The sequence below is a fragment of the Prosopis cineraria genome, unplaced genomic scaffold (assembly GCF_029017545.1).
Source record: "Prosopis cineraria cultivar Desert tree isolate PC_DT_omini unplaced genomic scaffold, ASM2901754v1 PC3, whole genome shotgun sequence".
NCBI lineage: Eukaryota > Viridiplantae > Streptophyta > Magnoliopsida > Fabales > Fabaceae > Prosopis > Prosopis cineraria.
The window spans coordinates 38,215,215-38,232,830 of record NW_026555334.1 but is presented as its reverse complement, the minus strand read 5'-3'; the positions used below and the strand labels follow the sequence as shown (position 1 = coordinate 38,232,830).

Genomic DNA, 17,616 nt, shown 5'->3' with positions numbered 1-17,616 from the left:
AGTTGGGTATTATCTGCATCCCCATTCGACATTGTTTCTTGAAAAATACGTGTAATAAAAGCATACAAAAGTAAACCGTATGTAGTCTTGTAAGTGTTCTCTCGTGTCCAGAGAAGACAGCTTCACTCTGTCCAGAGAACACAACTTCACTGTAAAAATCACCGTCCTCCATCCTTATCCAATATCGAAGAGAGAAGGGCTTCTTCTCAAGAGATTTCCACAATTCTAGCTCCTCTTGGCCAATTTCCATAGCCAGTATGCCTGGCATAGCAGAGCCATAGTTTCTTGTATGGGCACCACCAGTCCAAACCATGGTTGTGTCCAACAAATATTGCCTGAAGTTGTAAAAAGGAACACGCCTTAACCGTACCAACTTGTGTCCCTCAAAACAAATCAATTGAATCGTTCGATTGTGCAAGCTCGAAAATTCTCCAGTGTGAACGTGAATTTTGAAAGGAATTCCAATGTAAAAACTCAGACTATATCATATTATAGCACATATCATATCAGTCATACATTTTAAGGCAAACTGTGATCCAATCCAACTCTGATCTTGCTTATTTATAGCTTTGTTGGCTTTTACCTTTGCAGAACTTATTTCCCCAAGGAGTTTCATGATACCCATTTCAGCTTCTTGAGCAGCAACCTCTTCCTTGTTGATAGAACCCACCCAAGTTTTGGCTATTGTGGACTTGGGAGCCACCTCTTTATAAGCTTTGCTTGGTAAATAAATGCCAGAATAAAATCTCAGGCACCCTGTCAGACGATGCTTTGTTAATTTGGATGGCAAGAACAACTGTGGGAAATGAAACAGAAATTTCAAAATGTTGTTTTAGTGTTTTCAACATCTTACATGTTGTCTTTAATGACAGAATCAACAAAAGAAATCGAAGCTATGCTCTGTTTCTACCTTGAATTAGCATTAATGTCTTCTGCTCTCTTCTTGAACCATTCTGCTTGGGTGCTAGAAATGACTTCAGGATAGGAACCACCACTAGAATCAAGAAAATAAAGGAAAGCCACTGGTGATTTTGGATCATCTGATGAAGATATTTGGAGGACATAATTGGATACACTCGGACAAAGATCTTTAGGACCAATCACAGAAAAGGAGGCATTGTTCTTGATTTCATTTTTCATCAGTTCCAACCGTCCAGTTCCCTCGAAGCTACATTCTTCCCCTGGAAATTTGAAGATAAAGAAGCCTTCTGAAGATACCTTCACATGGTTTTATTCTCGTAAGAAGAGGGTTGGATAACTATTAAATATGTTCCAGTAATGGACATAGATTACTTCCACTAAATTAGAAATTTTGACTTTGATTAGCGATTACAATAAGCTTTTCGACCTCAGGAATCTTATATGAAAAGGTACCCAATCATAACAAAGATTATAGCCTTCAAAATGTATGTAATAGTTGACGACTTTAACACCTGAATATGAAGTAGTGGGTGGAATGCAGTGAATTGGGGGGATTCCAGGTGGAGAGAACCAGTCTAATGACCAATCAAATGGAGCGTCATCATGGTTCCCAAACACGCTTGCCCCTGATATACCCCTGTTTCTTGTTGGAGAGGTTTCTTGATCCCAATACAAGCTTGCATTTTTAGTCACTATAGCGTTAGCCGTAATGACATCCCCGAGATATATTGCAAAATCTGTGAACAGAAAATTAACTTCATTACTTGTGGGTACAGAAGAATTTTGAAAAATATAAACTAACTTCACTGCGGTGTGTGTTATCTTGAAGTGTATGAAACCCTTCACATATTGTTCAGAAAATAAGACCTGGTGGAGTTTCATCATGCAGCACTTTTGATTCATGACTCTGGTGGAGTTTACGTCCTGAAGTGGGCCGCAATCGGTGGACGCGACCTCTCCGAAATGCAAGTCGGGGAAAAGAGCAATCTTAAAGGGCGCACCAGTTGCTGAGAGTTGGAGATACCTCTCCGGCCTCGAATCTGGCAGCAGTCTGACGTTTCGCGGTGTTTTGTGCTGATCGGTTGATCCTACGGTGAACAGCAGAGGGAGAAAGAACAAGGGCAAATGCGTCCACTGGCTTTTACAAGTATCCATAACCCCACAACAAAGGGAAATGCAGAAGCAGAAGAAACGATGAAAATTTGCGCACCCATGCATTGACCATAACATCATTTTGATTTTTCAGTAGGTCATTATAGTTGGCCGCAGTCTTTGAGCTTAATAAATAATTATTGTTACTCCTATGGGTAGTCAATTTCTGGTTAAAATTTCTTATCATTTACACACACACAGACACACACACTCTCTCTCTCTCTCTCTCAGAGTACAATACACGCAAACTTCAGTTTCAGTTACTCAATATAGGCAAGGAATTAGATCATGGACACATATCAAAAGAGTTACTAGAGATTTAGAGTAGTTCTAGTTGAGCAATAATTACTCAACTCCTAAATTTATGAGAGGCATTTCAAGAGACAACACATTCAATTCCATATTTATAAAAATGTGCCTTATTTATTACACTCCCTTCGATTTTAAATAAAAAATTTAATTGATGAAAATGTTTTAATTTTAAATATAAGATTATCAGTCTATTTTGTATAATTTTTTTTCATTAAGCTAGTTATCATGATTTATATTTATGCACATTATGTATACTTCCCCTACCCTACATTATAAAATATTTTTGAAAAAGATTTGATATAAAATACTTTAATAAAAATAAAATTATATCATTGATACTTTTTTAATATAATTTTTTTTATTATATTCTACTCCATCCGTCCTAATGTATAAGATATTAGTTAGGAATTTTTTTTATTTCTAAATATAAGATTTCTCAAAATATTTTTAATAAATGGACAACTTTATCTTTATTCTGTCTTGAAAATGAATAAAAGCTACGTATTGTATTAATCGGTGAGATATAACAACCTGATTTCTTATTGGTTCATCTTGTTTGCATAGTATCGATACTTTATCATCCTATCATTTTCTCTTTCTTCGTCAGGTCTCTTCTTCGTGGAGGATTTAATTTTATTGGTTAGAGGTTTTAATGTGATAATAGATTACTATGTTGGATGACGAGGATTCATTTTTCTTGAAAAATTGATGGGGGCAAATTGCTATACTTTCAAGTAAATAATCAAATTTTATTGTTTTGCTGGTTAAAAAACATATATATATATATAGATTACAAAGACAGAGAGTATCTATTTAATATTTTTTAAATGAAATATTAAATGAAGATATTTTAAAAAGTTTATATTTTTATTTTAAAGAAAATAAAATTATAAATATATTTAATAAATTTTATTAATATATAATTTTATTTAAAAGTGTTTTTATAATTTAAAACAGATAAAATATAATTTTTGCTTTAGTGGGGAGTTACATTTTTGTTATACTCCTTCCGGTCCTATAAACTCCTACTGGTCTTTTTTATAAGAGAGAGAGAATTTTTTTTTTGATTTTATTTGTAAGTTAATTTATTAAATTTTTATCACAAATTTTTTCATTTGCCTTTTATTAAATGTTGAAAAAAAAATATATTATTAAAATATGCTTATTTTGATAGCAACAAAATTGAGAAATTATTAAATTTATAGACAAGGTTAATAAGTCTTAAAGTTTTATTTTGTTTTGGTAAAATATATTGAAAGTGATTTATAAATAAAATTAGAAGAGTATAAGGTAGATAAAGAAGATTTTCTAGGATTCTAGTCGTAACTTACATCAAAAAAACTTCATTGCAAATTCTTCATTTTACCCCTCCATTTAATGTTGAAGAGAAAAATGTATGTTAAAGTATGTGTATATATATATATATATATATTTAATAGAGGTAAAATTAGTTTGAAAATTTTCCTTAATTCAAGTAAAATATGTTAGAAGTAACTTATAAATAAAATTAAAAAAATATATAATGTGTGTGTGTGTGTAGAGAGAGAGAGAGAGAGAGAGAGAGAGAGAGCGAGCGTGTGTAAAGATGTATAATAAGTCTCAAAATTCTTTAGTCATAACAATCCAAAGTGTTTGAAATGGGGAAAAAATTCATGTGTAAGAACAGGATAAGTCCTCAATGGTTTACTTGAAATTGGCGATGACTAACGAGCCTGAGCATAATGTATCAATGATCCAACCAGTCATGCATTTTTTTTTTAAAAAAATTACGTTAAAGTTTTTGTTTTTTTGACTAAATAATTACGTTAAAGTTTAAGTTTTATGTTCTGGCTAAATATTTGTTAATATATTCTCATTTCTGAAGTTTTTTTTTACTTGCCTCTCAATATTCTCGAGCGTGTTTATATTTCATTAGTATTACAGACGAATTCTTCAAATCAAGGAGAATCACGTGAAGAAATGGGTATTAATATTATCTACTTCCCCACTTGTTATTGTTAATCAATAAAAAGAACGAGAACTTAGTTGAAGACAAACATAAGCACACAGAACAAACGCATAAAAACATTTACTCTCTCTGAGTGTTTTCTCCGATGGAAGATATTGCCAGGACTTCTAGCTCAAAACAACTTCACTGTGAACATTGCCATCCTCCATCCTTATCCAGGATCGAAGAGAGAAGGGTTTCTCAGAGATTTCCACAATTCTAGCTCCTCTTGGCCAATTTCCATAGCCACCATAGCCAGTGTGTCTAGCATAGCATAGCCATAGTTTCTTGTACGGGCAGCACCAGTCCAATCCATGGTTGTGCCCAACAAATATTGCCTGCAGTTGAACAAATTAAAACCTACTCAATGCCGGCCGCTTGTGTCCATCAAAGCAAATTCATTCAACCAGAGAGTTTTCTAACTCAAAAATTCTACCTATGAACAGGAATGTTTAGAGGATTTTCACAATGCCTATATTACCATGCAAACTAGATCATACAGCAGTTGCAGACGCATCTAATCATATTTGAAGTCAAACTATCATCCGACTCTGATTTTGCTTACAACGATTGGCTGCATGGTTTACATATAGCTTGTTGGTTTGGTCTTACCTTGACAGAGCTTCTTTTCCCAAGGAGTTTCATGATACCCGTTTCAGATTCTTGAGCAGCAACATCTTCCTTGTTGATAGAACCCACACAAGGTTTCGCTATTGTGGACTTGGGAGCCACCTCTTTATAGGCTTTACTTGGTATGTGCCAGAAAATAATCTCAGGAACCCTGTCAGACAATGTTTTGCTAATAATTTGGATGATAAGAACGAGTATGGAAAATGAATAAGAAATTCATCACATCTCTTACTGATTGGTTTTACCTAGACTCAGGATTAATGTCCTCAGCTTTCTTCCGGAACCATTCTGTTTGGTCACTGGAAATGACTTCTGGGTAGGAACCACCACCAGAATCAAGAAAGTATAGGAAAGCCACGGGTGATTTTTTATCATTTGATGAAGAGACTTGGAGAGCATAGTTGGATACACTAGGCCAAAGTTCCCTTGGACCATTCACAGAAAAGGAGCCATTGTTCTTGATCTCATTTTTCATCAGTTCCACCCGTCCAGTGCCCTTGAAGCTACATTCTTCTTCTGTTGAAAATTTTGAAGACGAAGACGCCTTTAGCTGAAGATACTTTCATTCAATTTTTTTGTTTTTTTGTTTTTTTGTTTTTTGTTTTTAACTCTCATGGGAAGAAGATGAGCGTCACTGCTAATCATGTTAACCCAAATTAGGGAACTTGTAATTAGAGACCCCACAAGCAACTAATAGTTAAAGACTGGATACCTGAACATGAAGTGGTAGGTCGAGGACAGCGAATCGGGGGGATTCCAGGCGAGGAGAACCATTCTAGTGGCCACTCAAATGGAGCATCATCATGGTTCCCAAACACACTTGCCCATGGTATCCCCCTGTTTCTGGTCGGCGTGATTGCCTGATCCCAATACGAGGTTGCATTTTCAACTATTATATTGTTAGCCGTAATGACGTCCCCAAGATATATTACAAAGTCTATCAGCACCACCAATTAAATAAGTTAGCTTTTGGGACAGGAATTTTAGACATCACGAATAACTTCGTTCTCTTGTTGAAAGATTCACCTGGCATTTCATCACGAAGCACTTGATTCATGACTCTGGTGGAGTTAATGTCCTGAAGCGGACCCCAATCGGTGGACTCGGCCTCTCCAAAATGTAAGTCGGCAAAGAGAGCTATCTTGAAGGGCGGCCCAGCGACCATCTCGAGAAACCTCTCCGGCGTTGTATCTGGCAGTAATCTGATGTTTCGCGGCGCTCGGTATCGGTAGTGATCTGCTGCTCCTACGATGAACAGCTGAGAGAGAAACAACCTTGCTAAAAGCGCCGTCCAGTGGCTTTTACAGTTCTCCATGGCCGCCGAGCCAGAGGAAATGCAGAAGAAGGAGAAAGGTTGCAGGTGACGGATAAAGACTAGGAGGCTAATGTAACTTTTTTCAGCAATTTCCTATTTTCTTTTTTTTTATCGTTATTTTTTATATAAAATAAAAAACATTTCCATATTTTGACCAAATTTGGGCGAGTTTAACAAAAGTGCATAAACACTCACGCATTGTTTGCATGTCATTGTCCGTAGGTGATTGGATTGGAGTTTATTCCACGTATATACTGTAATTATTTGGGATCACAAATTAAAGTGTTACTTAGATAAGCAGTAAAATTACTGGTACAGGTTCCGATAATTTAGTTTGCATAATTATTATTTTTATCTGTATATTTAATATACCTTAAAGAAAATTGCGCGCAATGATCAGAACAATGTATGTAGCGTGCCGGATGAAAGCTCAGCGTACAGAGAAAGCACCACAGGATTTCGTCGGCATTAATCGGTCCACTTTTGCGTTTACAATGAATGGCAAGATGTTACAGTTCGAATATCCCTTGACAGCATCTTCAGCTGCTTGTCATAAAAGATTCATGGATCCCTCTTTGTCCTTGCTTATCAGTATGTTTTATTTGGCTACGTGACTTGATAAGATTTAAACATTGTGTGGTTGCAATTAAAAGTAATTATAAATTATTGTTCTTTGATGCGGTTATTTAATTGGGTGATATTCTAATATTATCAAATTCAATTAAAAATAACTTTTTTAAAAGATTTTTTTTTTTACAATTATACAAATTCAAACTCAAAATCTTATAATTTAAGTGGTCATTACTCATTCTACTAGTAGTGTTGTCATCTCTCAGATCAGTGTTTTTTCATATATACTGTTGTATTCACCAAGTAGATGCAAAGTGCACAGCAAGGCCCATCAATTTCCTTTGAGGCCGATGAAAGGCACACCGTAATATGTTTGGGAATTAGATATATCATGAATTCATATTAACATATCTCCAATTCACAGATTTCATTGAAAAAAAAATTATAATATTTATAGCATTCGATGCATCTTGCGGGAGTCTTTGATGTGATAATTATTACTAATTACTAATTGAAGGTTACCAGCGCAATCATAAACAAAATGGCGGGCTGCAATTCTATGTTTCCACGTCACCAACTTGACAACATGGCGAAGCAATGATCATCATGCCACGTTAGCATTTTTTTCAGCAAAAAAAAAAACATCAGATCCAGATCCGTATTCGTCGCTATGAATTGAGTTTACATATCACTAGTTTATCCAGTGAGTTGCACGGGATGATATTTTTAAAAAATTCTTCTTAAGTGTTAAATAATGCAATCATACAGATTAAGTATTTATATGAGTAACACTAACTAAAGTTGAGTCTAGTAAGATGACTAATCTCTTGCAATATTATAAACTAAGGTTTGAGTCTTCTTTGAGAGACATGTTTATATTTTGGTGTCTAACCATATTTTGATTATGATATTTTACTAGTTTAAATTTTGAAATCTTTTTTGCATCAATCCTATGCATTATATCATTCATGTTTTGTCCAATAAAAGCATATTATGTTAAGTGGTTATAAATATAATTTGATTATGACATTGATAGTCACAGAGAAAGAAAATACATGAAATTAAAAAGACACTTTATTTCAACAATAAAATCATTAAAAATAATGATACATTTAATTTTATTTAATTGATTGGTGTGTGTTTTTATTGAATAGAGTATGAATTATATGGTAAATAATTTCTCTTATATGATTTTTGAATTGGTGAATTTGAATTTGAATTATAGATTTAAAATTTTATATTTTAAATTCATATATTTAAAATTCTTTACATGAGTAGTTTAAAAAATTTACAAAGAATAAAAGAGATGAGCAGAGATTAAAAAAATAAAAAATTAAAAGCAAAGAGTTTATTTATATTTTTTAATCAATAATAAACAATAACAAAATACAAGAATCATATGAATGTCATTAGTAAAAATATGAAAAGAATAGAATATTTGAAGTTATTAAAATTTTAAATGATTGGAATGGAGAAATAATTTGAAACTATAAAAAAATTAAAATAAGAAATAAACTTAGATTTGAATCAAATTTAAATCCAAAAATTTTTGTGCATCCAAATGGAAAATTTGGTCCAAATTTAAATTAAAATCCCAATCAATCCAAACATATCATTAAATTTTATCAAATTTTGATGGCTTAATTTAAAGCTCTTGAACATGATTTATCCAATATTTTCTTCGTTTTAAATTATAAGACACTTTTAGATAAAATTTTATATATTAATAAATTTTATTAAATATATTTAACAATTTTATTTTCTAAAATCAAAATATAAACTTTCAAAAACACCCATCATTTAACATATTAAAAAGAGAAGAGATGAAAATTAATTATAGAGAGAGAAATGATAATATTAGAATTAGTACATTTAATAAAACTTTAATTTATTTAAAGTATTTTTTATTTTAAAATAAAAAACTATTTTAAAAGCATACTATAATTTAGAACAGGGGAAGTACTGCATTGAATTGATCCTTTTTTTTTTAATATGGAATTGATATCTCTCTCTCTGCCTGCCAGTAATTGATTTAATTGAAATGATTGCTAATTAACTTTCAAGATATATTATGCACGAGAAGATCACAATATTCATTAAAAAATGACATTTGAAAAAAATCATTTATTAGACATGTAATTTAATGAGTAGAAATAAAGTTGGCCACAAAAAATGAGTAGAAATATAGATAACACACATAAAAGATAACATAAGTTCGGGTTTCCTATTTATATTATATATAATAGCAAAAAAAAAAAAAAAAACTTTAACACTAAATACATTGTACATCAATAGCTGTTAAAAGGTTCTAAACGACAACAAGGTTTGTCGTTCTACTTCCTAAACCCTTGGCCGCCTCAGGCCTTTTGTATGCAGAGACAGGGATCGAAGAGGTTTCTGCTAATCTGATACGAAAAATGGCGTTCAGAGGGAAGGAGATTATGAAGAAAGTTCTTAAGAAAGTGGGAGAGCATAATTTGGCTCCTGGAGTGAAGGAATCTCTGGAGAAATACATGCCCAAAAACAAGGTTGTCATGGGTCGCGCGAAACGCGGTGTCTATGCCGGCCGACACATCCAGTTTGGCAACCGTGTCAGTGAAGGTGGCGGCAACAAGTCTGTACTCACTACTACATGCCATTTCTTTGAGCCTTTGATGCCCATGATTTCGAGCTATCTTTGATTTATGTTGGAAAATTTGACGCTTTAGCTCTGCGAAAACCTGGTAGATCTTAAAGCTTCAAGAGTATTCATTACTTGACTTTTTGCTCTAACTGCTTCAACCGCAGAACCTACCATCCTTTTCCTGAAGTACGAAATGTAATTTGATGTCATGAGATTTGGAGAAGTGTTGAACTTTGAACCGAATAACTCGTCTGCCATGTCAAATGGTATCTTAGGTGGTGTCTGCGCAATCGTGTCAATACAAGTGACCCCATTGCGATTCCATTCCTTTATTATTTTTGGAATGGGATCATGCGGCTGGCTAATTTGCTGCTGTTATAATCTTTTCATAATTCGTAAAGAGATTCCAGTGCCGTGGTGCGTGGAGACCAGAAGTTCAATACCCCGCGCGCGCGCGCGCTAAGAAGATTAATGATAACCTGCAATCACTTCAGTAATTGTGAATTGATACCAGAGTCAATATCTTCTGTTATGAAATTTAAAAATTTTACAGACTGAACTTTTTATTATTGAAATTTAGAAGGAGACAAACCAAAGTTCAGCTTTATGGTGATTAGTAAATGACATTGACAGCTCTCCCTTTTATAGCTAATATATATATTGACAGTTCTCCCATGTGTAATAGAATATGGATCAGGTACATGCGTGTTGTTCTGTTTTGCGTGGTGTTGGAGGTGGTTCAGCCTTCAAACTTTACAGTTTAGTAGTAATCTTCCTCAGAAAATTAACCATTATGGCGCGTTGATTTGAATAGAGACTTGAAAGTGAGAAGATATATTCAAATTATTGAATGATATTTTATATTTGTGTAATCAATCCCATTGAAGTTTTGTAGTATTTTTCTGTTTTAGGTCAGTTTATCTCATGGTATGAGGTTCAATTTTTCTAATTAAAAGCTGTAAGAGTCAAATAGCTAATCAGTTTTTGACTTAGTGCAAGGAATATCATGATTACCCCCCTTGATGTTGTGGAGAGTGGCTATTGATTTGTTGGTGACCCATTCTTTCATCTGGAAATTGGAATCAAATTCATGTCCAGATTTGGAAAATCACACTTAAAGTAGAAGTTTGGGTGCAATCATTTGTATAAATTGTTTTCCTGGGCTTCTCCAAGCAGAGATAACAGTGGCTAAATTTTCTTGAAATGACTCGGTGATTATTCTTGATTGAGTTTGAACTTTAAAGCATCCGATTTACCAGCACGCTTATGTCTCTAATCTAACATTGTCGCAGCATCAGTCCATCCATATGTGGATTGCCAATACATGTGATCTATGGCCAACACTCCTGGACCGACATGTATCTGTCTTGGACCAATTTGTAACTTTGATGGATAAATAAGCTGCTGAAGTACATTTGAAGTTTTCATAGATTAGATCAGATATGAATTAGGATTCCTATATTTCAGCGTGCAGTAATTTTCTTGATCCTCTCTAGCTGCTGAGGTACCTTTGCAGTTTTCATGGATTAGATCAGATATGAATTAGGATTCCTATATTTCAGCATGCAATAATTTTCTTGATCCTCTCTGGGAACATATCAATCCAGAGCAGGTTTAATTCTGTAACCTGAGGTCAGATATAGCTTATTGTCTCTTGAATGCTCAATTTTGTGCGTCGTTTTTAACTCTTCAAATTTTTCTATTGGAAGAATGAAGGAAAAGAAAATTTATTGCCAAATGATACTCATTCTTTTTCTGATGGTGCTGACAGGACAAGGAGAACTTGGAAACCTAATGTCCAAGAGAAACGACTCTTCAGTTATATCCTGGATCGCCACATTCGTGTTAAGGTTACCACCCATGCCCTTCGTTGCATTGACAAAGCAGGTGGGATTGATGAATACTTCCTGAAAACTCCATATCACAAGTTAGACACAGAACTTGGCCTCTTCTGGAAAGCCAAAATCGAGAAGCTGTACGAGGAACTTGGGAAGATGGAAGTTGCGTTCTTTTCACCAGAGGATGAACAGAAGTTTGAACAGGGTTTTCAAGAATTGAAACTGTCTGAAAGGGAAGCACGTAGGGAATTGCGAAGGAAAATGTACACCGGAATGAAGGAACACAAGCAGATTGAGCCAGAACATAAAGATGAACGATCCACTAGTAATGGAATTGAGGAAGAGATATCACATGAATCTCAAGAACAGTTGGCTGCGGTTTCATACATACTAGCTGCTGACCATCTCAAAGCGGGAAGTTTAGTTGCTAATTACTAATTTTTTTTTGTTCCGGAACTTATATCTCCATGTAAGCTGTTGGAGTTTTTGAACCGTTTGTTTTCCGCCATCAACTTCTCGATTTCTTCACTCATTTGGTTCTCTTGTATCTTCACTCAACGGGACTTCATGATAGCCAATTTGGTGAATAGTAATACTCTCATGTAATAAGACATTGATAACGTTTGTAGCCCGTGGTGGATCTAGGATCCGAGGGCAGAGCAGGCGGTTTTTTTTCCCCAATGAAAATAACAATATTATCAATATATGTTACCTTATAATTCTTAAGATCCAATGAAAAATCACATAATTTTCTTCGTGAATTTTACCTCGATTTTTGTGGTCTAGCATTAAAAAAAAAAATTGTAATCTACACCCTTTAAAGTTTAAATCATATCTTGACATAAACTTAGGGTATAATTTGAATTACTGGGGAGGTACTACTAAGAGCATAGGCAAGATTGAACTTGTGGCATTTCATCTATAGGAAAACTTGCATATCATTAAGTTATATGTTCATTGATTAGAAATAATTTGAAGAATCACAAGTTAAAATAAAGGTTGATGAAAAATTTAAAAATAAATAAAAATAATTTTGGAGCCTTAAATATGAAGCCTCTTTATAATAATTACATCATTAATAAAATATAAATTATGAACTCATTTTTCCATATCTCGTTGTAAAGAAAAAGTTTTTCTTTTTTCTTTTTAACCAGCGTTGTAAAGAGAGTTTGGAGCTTCTATCTTGCTAGAAAATTTATGAAATTTATCAGTCTTTACATGAATTTATTATATTTTTTATGCCCCAGAATGTAAAAAAAAAAATCCTGACATAAATTTAAATATATTTGTTTTCTGACCAGCTATATAAATTTAAGGATAAATATAACTTTTGATCCATATATTTTACTTGTATTTTATTTTTAGTCCTTATATTTTTTTTTTGATATTTTAGATCTTTATATTTTATTTTTTATTATTTTTTATTCCTCTATAAATAAAATATAAGGACTTTAAAAAAATTTAAAATAATAAAAAATAAAAATATAGGCTAAAAGTTATAATTATCCTAAATTTAAATATTAAAAAAATAAAAATTATACAAGACTGACGTGGTGGGCGCAGGCACCGTGCTAGCTATTTCATTCCGAGTAAACCCTCGTTTTGCGACGTCTCTTCCAGTTCCTCGTCACCGCACATCCGTCTTCTTTCCTACCAGTCGTAGCTGCCCCCATTGTTGAATTACACTGCCGCCATAACTGCCGCCAGTTTCTGCTCCGACGAGTTAAGGTGACCCCTCACTTCCAATATTTCTGTTCGAAACCACCGTTTGGTTCTCATTCCTTTTGATCTTTGGAGTTGAGCTTGAGTGGGGATTTTTCTTCTTGCTTGATGATTAATTCACTGTTGGCATGTTCGAAACATGGAGGAATACGGCGCAGGCCTGTGAAGATCTCATATCCCTCCAAAACTGTCTTCTTTTCCTTTCTAGCTATCTTTAAGAGAGTGATAGCTTGTTTATTAGTGTCCTTTATATAATGTATACTTGTATAGTTAATGTATTGGATTTAGATGTTGAAACTTGCGGGAGATGACGTTGGTGGCACCTGAATTAGTTTGGTTTCAAAATTAAAAATTTTCATTCGTTGGTTTATTGGCCAGGCATTATGGAAGTCGAGGACGAAAAGACTACCTCTACTGTTTCTACGGAAACCTCTGTACCAACATCTGATGCTCAAAGCATGGTTTCTCCTATTCCTGCGGTGCAGCCTGTAATTCCGACAGTCGTTCCACCATCTGTTGTGCCTCCTATTGCTCCAATTCCTTCAATTCCTCCCTCCACTACTCTCCGCCCACTGGCACCACTTCCTGTTCGTCCACCTTCTATTAGGCCACCCGTGTCGCAAAATGGTGAGGTTAGATCAACTGACTCAGATTCAGATCATGATGACTTAGGACCCGGGATAAACAAGGGTACGGGGGAGTATGAGATATCAGAAGAGAGTAGAGTGGTAAGAGAAAGGCAGGAAAAGGCAATGCAGGAACTTATGATGAAGAGGCGCGCTGCTGCTCTGGCTGTTCCTACAAATGACATGGCTGTGCGGGCTCGTCTTCGCCGTCTCGGTGAACCCATCACTCTCTTCGGTGAAAGGGAAATGGAGAGAAGAGATAGGTTGCGAATGATTATGGCCAAGTTGGATGCTGAAGGTCAGCTGGAAAAACTGATGAAAGCTCATGAAGATGAAGAGGCCGCAGCTTCTTCTGCCAAAGATGAAGCCGAGGAAGACCTACAGTATCCCTTTTACACTGAAGGGTCAAAGGCCCTCCTGGATGCCAGAGTTGATATTGCTAAGTTTTCTTTAGTAAGAGCAGCAACACGTCTGCATCGTGCTCAGAGAAGAAGAGATGATCCAGATGAAGATATAGATGCGGAAATAAATTGGGCGTTAAACCAGGCAGAGAACTTGGTTCTTGATTGCAGTGAGATTGGAGATGATCGTCCACTTTCTGGTTGCTCCTTCTCAGCAGATGGAAAATGGCTTGCTACCTGGTATGCTTTTGCTACAAACTGAACAGTAAAACTGTTGTTTCTCTACTCCATTTGAATCCATTATAGTATAATCTAGTTCTGTGTATAGAGCTTGCTTATTAGAAAATATAGGCTCTCAATTGCTTTTGAGCAGCTTTGATGAATTTTATCGCACTGTAAAAGATTGAGTGCCATTTTGATTGGCTTTTTGCCACTAAGAGCGACTTTCAAGATCGCTTTTGAATTCACAAGAAACTGAATGTGAATTTAGGTAGCAAAATCATGTCCAGGATTATTTAATGTCCAACAAAACATGCTCCTATTATGTCAGATCTTTGAATCTGATGTTGTTTCCATCTCCTTACTGTGTAGAGGAGTAAATACCACCAATATCACATAAAAGAAACAAGGATTTCTTCGCATGCCAAAATGTTTAACTGGTGTCCTGGTAATTGTGGGCTGTAACTTATTACTTGTACCGTGCCTAAAATGTGCTGGTGTTGTTTTATTTTGGCAGTTCCCTGACTGGAGCTGCGAAACTTTGGAGCATGCCTGAAGTTCAAAAAATTTCTACCTTAAAGGGCCACTTCGAGCGTGCTACTGATGTTGCCTACTCTCCTGTGCATAACCATTTAGCAACGGCCTCTGCTGACCGCACTGCAAGGTATTGGAATGATCAAGGATCTCTTTTACAGACATTTGAGGGTCATCTTGACCGTCTTGCTCGCATTTCCTTCCATCCATCTGGGAAGTACCTGGGCACTGCTAGCTTTGACAAGACATGGAGATTGTGGGATGTAGAAACAGGAGAGGAGTTGCTTCTCCAAGAAGGTCACAGTAGGAGTGTATATGGTTTAGATTTCCACCATGACGGATCATTAGCTGCATCTTGCGGACTGGATTCACTTGCTCGAGTTTGGGACCTTCGTACTGGGAGAAGTATTCTTGCCCTGGAAGGTCATGTCAAGCCGGTGAGACATTGAAGTTTCTCTCCAATCCCTCTCTTGGCCTCCCTTTCCCTCCCTGAAAATCATTGCTCCACACACTTGGCATTGCATAATCTAACATATGGTTTCGATTTCTTTCAGGTTCTTGGCATCAGTTTTTCACCCAATGGTTATCATTTAGCCACAGGTGGCGAAGACAACACTTGTCGCATTTGGGATTTGAGAAAGAAGAAATCCTTGTATATCATTCCAGCTCACTCTAATTTAATATCACAAGTCAAATTTGAGCCACATGAGGGTTATTTTTTGGTAACAGCTTCGTATGATATGACAGCTAAGGTATTCATCCTGAAGTAGCAGTGCTTTGTTGAATATCAGCATTTAATATTCTTCTACATAGTAGCTTCGTTCATATTTAATTTCTTATACCTAGGTTTTAATTCTAGGTATGGTCAGCTCGTGATTTTAAGCCTGTCAAAACTTTATCTGGGCATGAAGCAAAAGTTACTTCTCTAGATGTTCTTGGAGGTAAGTTTACTGCCTGTCATTTGCCAGGATGCTGTCAACTAAATTCTATCTCCTCTGTTCTATTTTTCCCCTACATTCCTGCTTTCCTTTCCTCTATCTTTTTTTGTCTCCACCACCAAATATGTAAATAAGTTATTATTGAAGATCTACCTAGTTGGTTGGTCAATTTTGAATATCATGGAAAGTTCAATGGAACTCCCTAATGAAAACCTGGTTTATTTTGGCTTTGTTTAGCGATGCAGTGCAGCAGGGGACATATGTTGTGTGAACCTGCTCTTGCGTTTAATTATTTACCTCTGATGACAAAAAGTATGATGCGTTGTTGCAATCATCAAAGTGACTAAAAGAAAGAATTACTATTTTCATTTTCTATTCTTTTTAACTTCTGAAAATAAGGCTTTAACTAATTTTTATTTCACACGACAGTCTCCTCACCAAGCATGTAAGTTTCAATCTAATTTTGTATTTGAAAATGCTGAGGTGCATGCCTTGGGGAGATTTTATTTTTGAGTACCACAACCAAAGGAAAAAACTAGAAAAGTGAGCAAAAATTTTTTGTTCCCGAGTATATAGTGGATTGTGCCGACTGTTGGACGCTTAAGATGAAAGTTGGAAACAATTTTCTTTCATGGCCTGTTCCGCGTGACAAGTCTTGTTATTTTCTACGTGCCTTGTTCTCTTCGTTTTGTGTTGACATGAATACCTTCAAAGTGTGAGCAGGACAGCAGTTGGTTCCTGTGTTTATATTTTTCCTTTTGACAGATGGCTTGTGTTAATATTTGTTGTCTACTCGTGCTGTCTAGTCTGATTTTGTCTTCTTACTTATGGCAGATGGACGGTACATTGCTACTGTCTCCCATGATCGAACCATTAAGTTGTGGTCCAGCAACATGGCTAGTGAGCAAGCCATGGATGTTGAGTGTTGACTGAACTACCATGGTCAAGTGGTCAGAATACAATTTCTGAAAGAATCCTGATTTGCGGAATCAGATTCATCTTGGGGCTCATTGAGTCTGCAAAAAACATTTTGGTCAGAAAAGCATTACCAACCAGTGGCAGAGAGGTGCAAAGCAATTTTGATTCAGAATTTGGTTTGAAACAAGGTGAGTTCTAATTACCCCATTGGACAAAACAGGGCCAAAGATGTAGCCATTAAGGGTTGAACTAGGTTGAAAGAATTAGCGTTTTTGCTCTTGTATTCAGGATCTGTTTATGCTCCCATCTGCATGACGAAATATACCAGAATCTTCGAACCTACCGAATGTACCATACTTAATAGTCGTAACAGAGTGCATTTACTGCCAAATGCCTACATGTTTGCAACCGATGCCATTACCTTTGCCCAACGTCAAGGACATTTATTCTGGTATGTTTATCGATGGAAATATGGAATTTGTGTAGAAAACGGCCGGAATCACGTGTAACTTGTGTCCATCCTGAATAATCAGAAAGCACTAGAAAAATTCTGAAGGATCTGTGCACGCGTGGGGCCAAATGTTTGAGCGATTAGTACCAAAGTGCCATTTGGACAAGGGATGGAAAAATTACCAAGAATTAAAACTTCTAAACCTTTGCAGATATGCCAGTTCATGACGGCAGGAATCTCTAGAATTTTTGTTAAAGAAAGTCTGAATGCTAATTGCAGAACTAGCAAGTTGAGTACGCAGTGACCTCTTCATAATTTTATCGTGAATGGCTATGAAATAACTCATTTTACATGAAATGCGTGAGTACCATCCAAATTTTTATCGGGTGGAAGAGATCGTGAGTATAATCGAAATTGTTTGACATCTCAAGAATAGCTCAAGTGACATCTTAGGACCAA

General features: G+C 35.5%; 3 protein-coding genes and 1 pseudogene across 4 annotated transcripts; 2 read left to right on the top strand and 2 right to left on the bottom strand.

Moving 5' to 3' along the window:
- Nucleotides 1-62: 62 nt before the first annotated feature.
- LOC129305590 (probable inactive purple acid phosphatase 16) lies at nucleotides 63-2,076 on the bottom strand (annotated as a pseudogene).
- Nucleotides 2,077-4,337: 2,261 nt separating this feature from the next.
- Nucleotides 4,338-6,383, bottom strand: LOC129306972 (probable inactive purple acid phosphatase 16). 2 transcript variants are annotated; one of them, XM_054947806.1, is made up of 5 exons: nucleotides 6,029-6,383; nucleotides 5,715-5,939; nucleotides 5,248-5,518; nucleotides 4,985-5,171; nucleotides 4,338-4,710 (listed from the first exon to the last, which is right to left on the bottom strand). In XM_054947806.1, exons 1-5 carry the CDS (start codon nucleotides 6,315-6,317, stop codon nucleotides 4,501-4,503), a joined length of 1,182 nt encoding a protein of 393 aa, XP_054803781.1. In that variant the 5' UTR covers nucleotides 6,318-6,383; the 3' UTR covers nucleotides 4,338-4,500. The 2 variants fall into 2 exon arrangements, with proteins under 2 accessions (XP_054803781.1, XP_054803782.1); XM_054947807.1 differs by having other exon boundaries at nucleotides 4,985-5,153; nucleotides 6,029-6,382.
- Nucleotides 6,384-9,221: 2,838 nt separating this feature from the next.
- On the top strand, nucleotides 9,222-12,052 carry LOC129305028 (uncharacterized). Its single transcript, XM_054944930.1, has 2 exons — nucleotides 9,222-9,501; nucleotides 11,282-12,052. The coding sequence occupies exons 1-2, from the start codon at nucleotides 9,305-9,307 to the stop codon at nucleotides 11,784-11,786; spliced, it is 702 nt and encodes a 233-aa protein (XP_054800905.1). The 5' UTR covers nucleotides 9,222-9,304; the 3' UTR covers nucleotides 11,787-12,052.
- An 864-nt stretch (nucleotides 12,053-12,916) lies between these two features.
- LOC129306486 (U4/U6 small nuclear ribonucleoprotein PRP4-like protein) lies at nucleotides 12,917-17,264 on the top strand. The gene is made up of 6 exons (XM_054947108.1): nucleotides 12,917-13,076; nucleotides 13,449-14,337; nucleotides 14,834-15,287; nucleotides 15,405-15,602; nucleotides 15,710-15,791; nucleotides 16,623-17,264. The coding sequence occupies exons 2-6, from the start codon at nucleotides 13,454-13,456 to the stop codon at nucleotides 16,715-16,717; spliced, it is 1,713 nt and encodes a 570-aa protein (XP_054803083.1). The 5' UTR covers nucleotides 12,917-13,076; nucleotides 13,449-13,453; the 3' UTR covers nucleotides 16,718-17,264.
- Nucleotides 17,265-17,616: the final 352 nt, after the last annotated feature.

What these genes read in the sequence shown, in the direction of transcription:
- LOC129306972 (XM_054947806.1), bottom strand. Translation starts at nt 6,317, where the DNA reads ATGGAGAACTGTAAAAGCCACTGGACGGCGCTTTTAGCAAGGTTGTTT. An exon ending in ACCTACCACTTCATGTTCAG is followed by an intron (nt 5,519 to 5,714) that starts GTATCCAGTCTT and finishes AATTTTCAACAG; the next exon opens with AAGAAGAATGTAGCTTCAAG. An exon ending in GGAAAAGAAGCTCTGTCAAG is followed by an intron (nt 4,711 to 4,984) that starts GTAAGACCAAAC and finishes GTTCAACTGCAG; the next exon opens with GCAATATTTGTTGGGCACAA.
- LOC129305028 (XM_054944930.1), top strand. Translation starts at nt 9,305, where the DNA reads ATGGCGTTCAGAGGGAAGGAGATTATGAAGAAAGTTCTTAAGAAAGTG. An exon ending in AGTGAAGGTGGCGGCAACAA is followed by an intron (nt 9,502 to 11,281) that starts GTCTGTACTCAC and finishes TGGTGCTGACAG; the next exon opens with GACAAGGAGAACTTGGAAAC.
- LOC129306486 (XM_054947108.1), top strand. Translation starts at nt 13,454, where the DNA reads ATGGAAGTCGAGGACGAAAAGACTACCTCTACTGTTTCTACGGAAACC. An exon ending in GGAAAATGGCTTGCTACCTG is followed by an intron (nt 14,338 to 14,833) that starts GTATGCTTTTGC and finishes TTATTTTGGCAG; the next exon opens with TTCCCTGACTGGAGCTGCGA. An exon ending in TTCTCTAGATGTTCTTGGAG is followed by an intron (nt 15,792 to 16,622) that starts GTAAGTTTACTG and finishes TACTTATGGCAG; the next exon opens with ATGGACGGTACATTGCTACT.